This window comes from Leucopleurus acutus, assembly GCF_964270905.1.
Source record: "Leucopleurus acutus genome assembly, chromosome: 2".
Lineage (NCBI taxonomy): Eukaryota > Metazoa > Chordata > Mammalia > Artiodactyla > Delphinidae > Leucopleurus > Leucopleurus acutus.
The window spans coordinates 124,635,347-124,648,520 of NC_139143.1; the positions used below are offsets into that span (position 1 = coordinate 124,635,347).

The window sequence follows — 13,174 nt, forward strand, 5'->3', positions numbered from 1 at the left end:
ACTTCTAAAACCATACCATGAGCATAATTTTTAGTGTCTCTGCAATAGTCTATGGATAGATCATATTTTATGTAACCATTCCCTGTTTTTCTAATGTTGAACGTTGAAGATGTTTATTTTTAACGTTGAAATCCTTTGGGCATATATCTTTGTCCCGAATGTAGTATATTTAAATTTCTCATTAGGAATCCTTTGCCTTTCGATAATATAAAGTAATTAGCATAGCAAATTGGAATGTTTCCTGCTTTATGAAATCTCATACTTAACACATTAAGAATCTGGATCAAATTGAGGCTGCCTGTAAAGTTGTTCTGAGGAAACAAAGTACACTTTCTGCAGTAATCATTGCATATACACCCCTATTATATTTCTGGTTGTTATTCTGCTGTGCACCTATAGATATACAAAAATCATTAACTCATCGGGATTCACCAGTTACTCAAAATTAAGGTAGCAAGCATTGTGACCATATATAGGAGCCTAAATTTCTATGATGTTCCTGCATGAAAAAGGTGAAAATGCACCAGGTAAGGAAATTATTACTCAAGAATTTAAGTCAATCACTCTGTATATAATGAATTATATTGTAGATATCATCCTCTAATACATTATAATTGCTTGTCTGCTTTAGTAATTACGATTTATAGCTTCTTTGTGTACATACATATTTTCTTTTATTTTATTCAATAAAGTTAGAATTAAACCATGAATGCTATAGTGAAATCAAACAAATAAACTTGAATCAGATTTTTAAATACAAATTATAATGTCCAAACATCATGTTCAGAATATGTTCATTCTACCTGCCGTAATTAAGAAGTTGAAATATAACAATGATGGATGAAATTGTCTCTAACTAAATAAATACATTGATTAAACTAATTTCAGAGAATTTATTATTTTCATGATTTTGTTTCAGCTCTCAAAGTTTTCTTTTTTGATTCATATCACATGAAGCATATTCATCCCCATATGAATATGGACGGAGATAATATAAAGATATTTCCAAATAGAAAAGCTGCATATCATTCAAATGGTAGGACTTTGACAATCTTATATACAATATTTCAATGTTTTGCAATAAATACCATACATTTGATTGTATCATATGTGCATATAACTTGTGTGGTTTTCTATACAAAAATATTTTATGTTTATACACAGAATTTCCATATTTATATTTGAGATTTTCATTATGATAAAAATATCTGGGTAGAATTTTAGCTGCTGATACCTAGATCCTTCTTGTCCTCGATCCTCCAAATCTGTAACTGTCTAATAATGTTAAGATCCCAGTGGAAATATACAAAGGAACTGTGATTTTATTCCTCATTTTGCAGCAGTCAGATGCTATAATTTTCATAGAGTTCTTCTAATATTTCATCTTCAGTAATCCTTCATATTCCTCCTTGTAAGACTGAATTTGGGATTGTATGAAGAAGATGAATAGAGGTAGTGTTCAAAAAGGTAGAAAGTTATTGTTTAAGCATGGATTTCTCTTCCACTCATTTCTTAGTTTTTGTACACTAAACTCTTCAGCTAAACTAAAGGCAGGATTTCTTAAGAAATGGGACCATAGAATGCTAGTACTAGCAAGTGACTTTACAGTTATCTAACCTAATGGCCTCATTTTATGGATAATGGAACTAAGGCACAAGAAGCTAACGGGTTTGTCTCTATGTACATCAACAGATAATACAGAACTAAGACTTGAAGAGAAGGAGGTAACAAAGAAATCAGCCCTGACCAGCTTTCCCTTGTCACCTAACCACAGGCAAACTAGCAGCTGCTATTTTAATTTAACCATTTATCTGCTCTCATAGTGCAATGCACTTAGAAAAAAAAATCTCTGCTGATAATAGAATTGGTGCTGTTCACATATAGGTCAAATATATTAACTATAAAACATGAATTATAATATTTCCACAAAGCATTGTGGGTGGTCATACATACAAACGGAAAATATATACAATAACACACATATGTCACTTTTACAGACATCACTTCATTAAAAAATATGTTGTCTTTATTGTTTTTTTTTTAACATCTTTATTGGAGTATAATTGATTTACAATGGTATGTTAGTTTCAGCTTCACAACAAAATGAATCAGTTATATATATACATATATTCCCATATCTCTTCCCGCTTGCATCTCCCTCCCTCCCACCCTCCCTATCCCACCCCTCCAGGCGGTCACAAAGCACCGAGCTGATCTCCCTGTGCTATGCGGCTGCTTCCCACTAGCTATCTACCTTACGTTTGGTAGTGTATATATGTCCATGCCTCTTTATCACTTTGTCACCGTTTACCCATCCCCCTCCCCATAGTCTCAAGTCCATTCTCTAGTAAGTCTGTGTCTTTATTCCTGTTTCACCCCTAGGTTTTTCATGACATTTTTTTTTTAATTCCATATATATGTGTTAGCATATGGTATTTGTCTCTCTCTTTCTGACTTACTTCACTCTGTATGACAGACTCTAGGTCTATCCACCTCATTACAAATAGCTCAATTTCGTCTCTTTTTATGGCTGAGTAATATTCCATTGTATATATGTGCCACATATTCTTTATCCATTCATCCGATGATGGACACTTAGGTTGTTTCCATCTCTGGGCTACTGTAAATAGAGCTGCAATGAACATTTTGGTACATGACTCTTTTTGAATTATGGTTTTCTCAGGGTATATGCCCAGTAGTGGGATTGCTGGGTCATATGGTAGTTCTATTTGTAGCTTTTTAAGGAACCTCCATACTGTTCTCCACAGTGGCTGTATCAATTTACATTCCCACCAACAGTGTAAGAGGGTTCCCTTTTCTCCACACCCTCTCCAGCATTTATTGTTTCTAGATTTTTTGATGATGGCCATTCTGACTGGTGTGAGATGATATCTCATTGTAGTTTTGATTTGCATTTCTCTAATGATTAGTGATGTTGAGCATTCTTTCATGTGTTTGTTGGCACTCTGTATATCTTCTTTGGAGAAATGTCTATTTAGGTCTTCTGCCCATTTTTGGATTGGGTTGTTTGTTTTTCTGTTATTAAGCTGCATGAGCTGCTTATAAATTTTGGAGATTAATCCTTTGTCAGTTGCTTCATTTGCAAATATTTTCTCCCATTCTGAGGGTTGTCTTTTGGTCTTCTTTATGGTTTCCTTTGCTGCGCAAAAGCTTTTAAGTTTCATTAGGTCCCATTTGTTTACTTTTGTTTTTATTTCCATTTCTCTAGGAGGTGGGTCAAAAAGGACCTTGCTGTGATTTATGTCATAGAGTGTTCTGCCTATGTTTTCCTCTAAGAGTTTGATAGTTTCTGGCCTTACATTTAGGTCTTTAATCCATTTTGAGCTTATTTTTGTGTATGGTGTTAGGGAGTGATCTAATCTCATACTTTTACATGTAGCTGTCCAGTTTTCCCAGCACCACTTATTGAATAGGCTGTCCTTTCTCCACTGTACATTTCTGCCTCCTTTGTCAAAGATAAGGTGACTATATGTGCGTGGGATTATCTCTGGGCTTTCTATCCTGTTCCATTGATCTATCTTTCTGTTTTTGTGCCAGTACCATACCGTCTTGATAACTGTAGCTTTGTAGTATAGTCTGAAGTCAGGGAGCCTGATTCCTCCAGTTCCTTCTTTCGTTCTCAAGATTGCTTTGGCTATTCGGGGTCTTTTGTGTTTCCATACAAATTGTGAAATTTTTTGTTCTAGTTCTGTGAAAAATGCCAGTGGTAGTTTGATAGGGATTGCATTGAATCTATAGATTGCTTTGGGTAGTAGAGTCATTTTCACAATGTTGATTCTTCCAGTCCAAGAACATGGTATATCTCTCCATCTATTTGTATCATCTTTAATTTCTTTCATCAGTGTCTTATAATTTTCTGCATACAGATCTTTTGTCTCCTTAGGTAGGTTTATTCCTAGATATTTTATTCTTTTTGTTGCAATGGTAAATGGGAGTGTTTTCTTGATTTCACTTTCAGATTTTTCATCATTAGTATATAGGAATGCCAGAGATTTCTGTGCATTAATTTTGTATCCTGCCACTTTACCAAATTCATTGATTAGCTCTAGTAGTTTTCTGGTAGCATCTTTAGGGTTCTCTATGTATAGGATCATGTCATCTGCAAACAGTGACAGCTTTACTTCTTCTTTTCTGATTTGGATTCCTTTTATTTCCTTTTCTTCTCTAATTGCTGTGGCTAAAACTTCCAAAACTATGTTGAATAAGAGTGGTGAGAGTGGGCAACCTTGTCTTGTTCCTGATCTTAGTGGAAATGCTTTCAGTTTTTCACCATTAAGGATGATGTTTGCTGTGGGCTTGTCATATATGGCCTTTATTATGTTGAGGAAAGTTCCCTCTATGCCTACTTTCTGCAGGGTTTTTATCATAAATGGGTGTTGAATTTTGTCAAAAGCTTTCTCTGCATCTATTGAGATGATCATATGGTTTTTCTCCTTCAGTTTGTTAATATGGTTTATCACATTGATAGATTTGCGTATATTGAAGAATCCTTGCATTCCTGGAATAAACCCCACTTGATCATGGTGTATGATCCTTTTAATATGCTGTTGGATTCTGTTTGCTAGTATTTTGTTGAGGATTTTTGCATCTATGTTCATCAGTGATATTGGCCTGTAGTTTTCTTTCTTTGTGACATCCTTGTCTGGTTTTGGTATCAAGGTGATGGTGGCCTCGTAGAAGGAGTTTGGGAGTGTTCCTCCCTCTGCTATATTTTGGAAGAGTTTGAGAAGGATAGGTGTTAGCTCTTCTCTAAATGTTTGATAGAATTCGCCTGTGAAGCCATCTGGTCCTGGGCTTTTCTTTGTTGGAAGATTTTTAATCACAGTTTCAATTTCAGTGCTTGTGATTGGTCTGTTCATATTTTCTATTTCTTCCTGATTCAGTCTTGGCAGGTTGTGCATTTCTAAGAATTTGTCCATTTCTTCCAGATTGTCCATTTTATTGGCATAGAGTTGCTTGTAGTAATCTCTCATGATCTTTTGTATTTCTGCAGTGTCAGTTGTTACCTCTCCTTTTTCATTTCTAATTCTATTGATTTGAGTCTTCTCCCTTTTTTTCTTGATGAGTCTGGCTAGTGGTTTATCTATTTTGTTTATCTTCTCAAAGAACCAGCTTTTAGTTTTATTGATCTTTGCTATTGTTTCCTTCATTTCTTTTTCATTTATTTCTGATCTGATTTTTATGATTTCTTTCCTTCTGCTAGCTTTGGGGTTTTTTTATTCTTCTTTCTCTAATTGCTTGAGGTGCAAGGTTAGGTTGTTTATTCGAGATGTTTCCTGCTTCTTAAGGTGGGCTTGTATTGCTATAAACTTCCCCCTTAGAACTGCTTTTGCTGCATCCCACAGGTTTTGGGTCGTTGTGTCTCCATTGTCATTTGTTTCTAGGTATTTTTTGATTTCCTCTTTGATTTCTTCAGTGATCACTTCATTATTAAGTAGTGTATTGTTTAGCCTCCATGTGTTTGTATTTTTTACAGATCTTTTCCTGTAATTGATATCTAGTCTCATGGCGTTGTGGTCAGAAAAGATACTTGATACAATTTCAATTTTCTTAAATTTACCAAGGCTTGATTTGTGACCCAAGATATGATCTATCCTGGAGAATGTTCCATGAGCACTTGAGAAAAATGTGTATTCTTTTGTTTTTGGATGAATGTCCTATAAATATCAATTAACTCCATCTCGTTTAATGTATCATTTAAAGCTTGTGTTTCCTTATTTATTTTCATTTTGGATGATCTGTCCATTGGTGAAAGTGGGGTGTTAAAGTCCCCTACTATGAATGTGTTACTGTCGATTTCCCCTTTTATGGTTGTCAGTATTTGCCTTATGTATTGAGGTGCACCTATGTTGGGTGCATAAATATTTACAATTGTTATATCTTCCTCTTGGATCGATCCCTTGATCATTATGTAGTGTCCTTCTTTGTCTATTCTAATAGTCTTTGTTTTAAAGTCTATTTTGTCTAATATGAGAATTGCTACTCCAGCTTTCTTTTGGTTTCCATTTGCATGAAATACCTTTTTCCATCCCCTTATTTTCAGTCTGTATGTGTCTCTAGGTCTGAAGTGGGTCTCTTGTAGACAGCAAATATATGGGTCTTGTTTTTGTATCCATTCAGCCAATCTGTGTCTTTTGGTGGGAGCACTTAGTCCATTTACATTTAAGGTAATTATCGATATGTGTGTTCCTATTCCCATTTTCTTAATTGTTTTGGGTTCGTTATTGTAGGTCCTTTCCTTCTTTTGTGTTTCTTGCCTAGAGAAGTTCCTTTAGCAGTTGTTGTAGAGCTGGTTTGGTGGTGCTGAACTCTCTCAGCTTTTGCTTGTCTGTAAAGGTTTTAATTTCTCCATCAAATCTGAATGAGATCCTTGCTGGGTAGAGTAATCTTGGTTGCAGGTTTTTCTCCTTCAACACTTTCAATATGTCCTGCCACTCCCTTCTGGCTTGCAGAGTTTCTGCTGAAAGATCAGCTGTTAACCTTATGGGGATTCCCTTGTGTGTTATTTGTTGTTTTTCCCTTGCTGCTTTTAATATGTTTTCTTTGTATTTAATTTTTGACAGTTTGATTAATATGTGTCTTGGCATATTTCTCCTTGGATTTATCCTGTATGGGACGCTCTGTGCTTCCTGGACTTGATTAACTATTTCCTTTCCTATGTTAGGGAAGTTTTCAACTATAATCTCTTCAAATATTTTCTCAGTCCCTTTCTTTTTCTCTTCTTCTTCTGGAACCCCTATAATTCAAATGTTGGTGCGTTTAATGTTGTCCCAGAGGTCTCTGAGACTGTCCTCAGTTCTTTTCATTCTTTTTTCTTTATTCTGCTCTGCAGTAGTTATTTCCATTATTTTATCTTCCAGGTCACTTATCCGTTCTTCTGCCTCAGTTATTCTGCTATTGATCCCATCTAGAGTACTTTTAATTTCATTTATTGTGTTGTTCATCGTTGCTTGTTTCATCTTTAGTTCTTCTAGGTCCTTGTTAACTGATTCTTGCAATTTGTCCATTCTATTGTCCATTCTATCTCCAAGATTTCGGATCAAACTTACTATCATTATTCTGAATTCTTTTTCAGGTAGACTGCCTATTTCCTCTTCATTTGTTAGGTCTGGTGGGTTTTTATCTTGCTCCTTCATCTGCTGTGTGTTTTTCTGTCTTTTCATTTTGCTTATCTTACTGTGTTTGGGGTCTCCTTTTTTGCAGGCTGAAGGTTCGTAGTTCCTGTTGTTTTTTGTGTCTGTCCCCAGTGGCTAAGGTTGGTTCAGTGGGTTGTGTAGGCTTCCTGGTGGAGGGTACTAGTGCCTGTGTTCTGGTGGATGAGGCTGGATCTTGTCTATCTGGTGGGCAGGTCCACGTCTGGTGGTGTGTTTTGGGGTGTCTGTAGACTTATTATGATTTTGGGCAGCCTCTCTGCTAATGGGTGGGGTTGTGTTCCTGTCTTGCTAGTTGTTTGGCATAGGATGTCCAGCACTGTAGCTTGCTGGTCGTTGAGTGAAGCTGGGTGCTGGCGTTGAGATGGAGATCTCTCGGAGATTTTTGCTGTTTGATATTATGTGCAGCTGGGAGGCCTCTTGTGGACCAGTGTCCTGAAGTTGGCTCTCCCACCTCAGAGGCACAGCACTGACTCCTGGCTGCAGCACCAAGAGCCTTTCATCCACAGGGCTCCTTAATTTGGGATGATTCGTTGTCTATTCAGGTATTCCACAGATGCAGGGTATATCAAGTTGATTGTGGAGCTTTAATCCGCTGCTTCTGAGGCTGCTGGGAGAGATTTCCCTTTCTCTTCTTTGTTCTCACAGTTCCCAGGGGCTCAGCTTTGGATTTGGCCCCGCCTGTGCGTGTAGGTCGCCGGAGGGCGTCTGTTCTTTGCTCAGACAGGACGGGGTTAAAGGAGCCGCTGATTCGGAGGCTCTGGCTCACCCAGGCCGGGGGGTAGGGAGGGTCACGGAGTGCGGGGCGGGCCTGCAGCGGCAGAGGCCGGCGTGACGTGACGTTGCAGCCTGAGGCGCGCCGTGCGTTCTCCGGCGGAGCCGTCCCTGGATCCCGGGACCCTGGCAGTGGCGGGCTGCACAGGCTCCCCGGAAGGGCGTGTGGCTAGCGACCTGTGTTCGCACACAGGCCTCCTGGCGGCGGCAGCAGCGGCCCTAGCGTCCCATGTCCGTCTCTGGGCTCCGCACTCCCAGCCGCGGCTCGCGCCCGTCCCTGGAGCCCCCGCAAGCAGCGTTCTCAATCCCCTCTCCTCGTGCACCAGGAAACAAAGAGGGACGTAAAAGTCTCTTGCCTCTTCGGCAGGTCCAGACCCCTCCCCGGACTCTCTCCCGGCCAGCCGCGGCGCACCAACGCCCTGCAGGCTGTGTTCAGCCGCCAACCTCAGTCCTCTCCCGGTGCTCCGACAAAAGCCGGAGCCTCAGCTCCCAGTCCCGCCCGCCCCAGCGGGCGAGCAGACAAGCCTCTCGGCTGGTGAGTGCCGGTCGGCCCGATCCTCTGCGCTGGAATCTGTCCGCTTTGCCCTCCGCACCCCTGTTGCTGTGCTCTCCTCCGCGGCTCCCAAGCTCCCCCACTCCGCCACCCGAAGTCTCCGCCCGCGAAGGGGCTTCCTAGTGTGTGGATACTTTTCCTCCTTCACAGCTCTCTCCCGCTGGTGCAGGACCCGTCCCTATCCTTTTGTCTCTGTTTAGTTTTATCTTTTGCCCTACCCAGGTACGTGGGGGGTTCCTTGCCTTTTGGGAGGTCTGAGGTCTTCTGCCAGTGTTCAGTAGGTGCTCCGTAGGAGTTGTTCCACGCGTAGATGTATTTCTGGTGTATCTGTGGAGAGGAAGGTGATCTCCTGTCTTTATTGTTAAAAAGCTTGTTGCACATTCCCTCTCAGAATACCATCTTTTTAAAAAAATTTTTACAGAGCTAATGTGGGAATTTTTTTCTAATCCATTGATATTATCCTTTCCATTTTTTTTTGTCATTATTTATTCAAAAGTAAGAAACAGATAGCCATAAAAAACAAAAATAACTAAGCCATACTGCCATTGAACCCATGGCTCTTACCCCATTACATCATATTCTAATTAACCAAGCACACACGTAATATTTAGGAGCAAATCCAAAGAATGTGTTAAACTGTTGTATTTTCAAAGACAATTTGAGTAGTATTTGGAAGTTGAGAATAAAGACATTGAAAATACTTATCATAGTGACAGATGATGAAATTGTCATGGAATTAATATCTCGAAGAGATCGTGTCTTAGTGTATGGTAGTTTTGTTACATTTCATAATCACGCATGCAAACGCTGACATTTGAAAGGGACAGTAATATCAGCTCTCAAGAAAGCAGAGGGAGAAAATTTATTTTCCTCAAGGTTGAATCATCAAAATAAGGACAAGTGTAAGAAACTGATCAAACCCACTCAATGATGTCTACATGTGATTATTCATTTATTGACAAACTTCCTTAATAAAAACATTCATTAGTTAAAAGCTGCATAGTATCATTAGGAGGAAAATAAGGGTGGCACAGATGGATTTTTAATCTTTTTTATATACTGAATTTTAGTGCCTATCATTAGTGAATGAACCCCTAGTTTACTGAAAATAGGTACAGATCTGATATGAGAGTTAAAAGCTAGATCAGGCCTAGAATTAGTGAGAAATCATGGGAATTAAAATAGGTCCCAAATGATTTAAAAAGAATGAACAAATACTGGATCAATATTCAGAAAAAGATTAAAAAGGGATTTTGGACCATTCTACGTGGCATGAGTCTCCTTTTACCCAAAGTCAAAAATTGATGTTAAATAAATATTTTCCTTTAGAAAGTATCAAAGTGATAGATTTTTAAATCCATGTTATCTCTTTGGTGCTTCATTTGATTTTGGACTACCCACTACTACAACCTCTGAGAAGTTGCTGTTGCATGAACTGGTTCATCAGCTGGACTAAGTCAAGTTCCCCTAAGAGGTTTCCAGGTTCTGCTTCCATCCCTGGTCTGTCCATAGCAAATGCTGGGCTAGTTGTCATCTGGAGCCATCACAATTTCACTAGCCCAACCGTGTTATACTAACATTATTTTTTTGATATAAGTTTTCTGGGCTGGCAGTTTAGGAAAATATGTAATGTATCTGAATTTCAGCAAGGCTCTTAGCAGTATCTTGGGGTGCCTTTTTATACTAAGATAGAAAACGTGAATAGTGACACATTTTTGCAACTTCTAGCTCACATAACCATATCCAAAGAATACTAGCTATTAGTGTGATATTGTGATGTGGATGGTTCCAGCATTATATCACAGACCTTTGTTTTTGATGACATTATCAACATTTGTATTAATGATTTTGATTAATTTATGCTTTTCAAATTATTTGCTGGTGTCACAAATTTGAGGGAAAATGAATATGATAGAGTTCTTCCAAATTTGTCCAAGTATCTAAAGCAAACATATAACATTTCTAGTTAATAAGTATAACAATAATCATATTAATATAGCATCTTAAATTTTATAGAAGACTCTCTCATATAATTTCATTTGGTCTCCCCCTTATCCTAGTAAATAGCCAGAGGGAATATCACTACCATCATGTTATACATGAGAAAACTCAAGTTTACCCTGGGACACACAAGTAGGAGAAATGACTAAATCCAGAACTTCTAACTCCAAGAGTAAATTCTGAATATAAATTCCTCAATTTACTGTCTGTAATTCTGTACAACAGAGAAGGAATGTGACCTAAGTGACAACAGGAATTTTAAAAGATAATAGTTGTCCATGTTGAGTTGTTCACACACACTTAATATCAGTGATAATGAGCTGCTGATAATGATCTCAAAAGCCAAGGCAATTTGAGATCCGTTAAAATAGGTGTAGTGTCCAGGCTAAGGGAAAAATAGGCATGTGATAGTCTATACTGATCAGGTAACATTTCTAGTATCTGGTTATGTGCTGATGTGCTGCATTTGGGGAGTGTCAGGGTTTCAGATAAATGGCTGCCTCGAAAGGCAATAAATTCCTTATGCTGTGTCGGCATAACTATATGTCATGAATTTAAAGAGGAAGCATTTCAGTGGGCATGAGGTTGAACTCAGTGGCATCTCACAACTCTTTCAATTCTAAACTTTCTTAATACTGTAAATCTGTGATAATTTTCTCCCAATATCTTTCTAATTCATATATTCGCCCAGCAAAGTAGTAAGTCAAAATTTTATTTTTCAAGTGAATATACTGTACTCCTTGGTTCTTAGTCAGCACTTAGATGTAAATTTATCTAGGACTATTTTTCTCCTAGTCTGTGCCAAGGGAATGCTACAGTCCACAATCAGTTTCAGAGTCACAGAGGTCAGAGAATATGTCTTAATATGGTTGGATGATGTAAGCATAGATATATTATGACCCACATTTCAGTATCTGGGAATTTGTATGACTCCCTTTGGTCAATTTTTATGTTTATTTTAAGAATTTCACTGAATACACTTATTTGATTGACAGGCAGTGTTGCAGTTGCATTTTTATATTATAAGAGTATTGGTCCTCTATTTTCATCATCTGACAACATCTTATTGGAACCTCAAAGTTATGATAAAGCTGAAGAGGAGGGAAGAGTCATCTCTTCAGTAATTTCAGTCTCAATTAGCTCAAACCCACCCACATTGTATGAACTTGAAAAAATAACATTTACATTAAATCACATAAAGGTAAGTTGTGTTTCTGTTGACTATTGATTATAATTGTGAAGCATTCAGAGAAATGATCATGTTTTTGTAGTGTCACTTTAATTGTATGTCAGTTCTTGAGTTTAAAAATGCAAATTCAAAATTGAAATAAAAGAGTAAAGTGGTTTCAACTAATTTTTCTATAAAATATTTTTGTACTTTCAGTGCTCTTTAAATTTTATAATAAATACCAAAGAATTTTATGTATTTGATTATCTGAAATTAAGCTACATTTTAGTTTTATTTTTAAGTACATTGTTCATTTTGGAAGTCTCCAGCCCTTCAAGGAAGAAGTTATAAAAAAGTATTAAAGAGATAAATGTTACTTGTATAATGAGGGAGGTGTTTGGTTAATTGTCATATAAAATAATACTTGCAGGGATTTGGGTGCTGATTAAAATAAAATCATAGAGAAGTTTATAATATTTCATAAAGAAATTATCTGAGAACACTTTACTCTTTTATTGTTATTCTAAATCTTTTTTCAAACCCATGTATAATTAAAACTATACAATAAAAAAAATGATTAGAAATAACTAAGTATTTAGGGTTTCTATAGACCTAAAAGTGAAGGGGAAACTCAAAATCATATTGTTTGCTGCATTTTTACAGTTAATGGTTTATTGGGCTTTCAATTGAATTTCAATCTTAGTACATAATTAAAGTGCCTCAGAAACTCTATTTGGAGAACCTTGAAGCTGGGCAATTGTATTTGCATGTTTATGGAAAACAGGGGATTAAAAGAACATATAGTCAGCCCTCCGTATCCACAGGTTCCACATCCATGAATTCAACCAAACACAAATGGAAAATATTCAAGGGAAAAAATTCCAGAAATTTCCAAAAAGCAAAACTTGAATTTACTGCAGCCCGTCAACTATTTACATAGCATTTACATTGTATTGGGTTTTATAAGTAATCTAGAGATGATTTAAAGTATACAAAAGGATGTGCATAAGTTATATGCAAATACTACTCCATTTTACAAAAGTAACTTGAGTATCCGTGGATTTCGGAATGCGCAGGGGTCCTGGAATCAATCCCCTGTGAATATCGAGGGACCACTCTATATGCTTCCATACAGTACAAATGTGTCACTCTAAAGACAGACATCTGATGTAGAGAGAAACAAAATGTATAGAAATTGCAAGTAAATAGTAGGTCAAACCGAAACAATGGTGGGCATTCTGTTGAGGGAAAAAGAAGGTGTGAAATGTTTTAAGAATGGAAACTAAATTTAGATATTTTCAGATGCTAAATGCAAATGACCTTTTGATACTAGAAAACAAACATTGTTCTTTTACATGGTCTTATGGTTTTTCTACAGTTTTTACCAGTGGAATGTTTTGGCAGCTGAAGAGGTGCCAGGGACAGCCCACTTCTCCCATCTCTGTTTGACACAGCAACAAAACAAAACACACATTTACACAAGAGTTCTTCACCATACTTAATGAG

At 37.4% G+C, this 13,174-nt stretch overlaps 1 protein-coding gene across 3 annotated transcripts in view; it reads left to right on the top strand.

Annotated features, from left to right (window-relative positions):
- ADGRL4 (adhesion G protein-coupled receptor L4) overlaps window positions 1-13,174 on the top strand; it is a 126,143-nt gene that overhangs the window by 77,232 nt on the left and 35,737 nt on the right. For all 3 annotated transcript variants that reach the window (XM_082833985.1, XM_082833983.1, XM_082833984.1), the window contains 2 exons: window positions 920-1,036; window positions 11,496-11,701. In XM_082833985.1, the coding sequence (XP_082690111.1) occupies window positions 920-1,036; window positions 11,496-11,701 (323 nt within the window). The remainder of the gene's footprint in view (window positions 1-919; window positions 1,037-11,495; window positions 11,702-13,174) is intronic.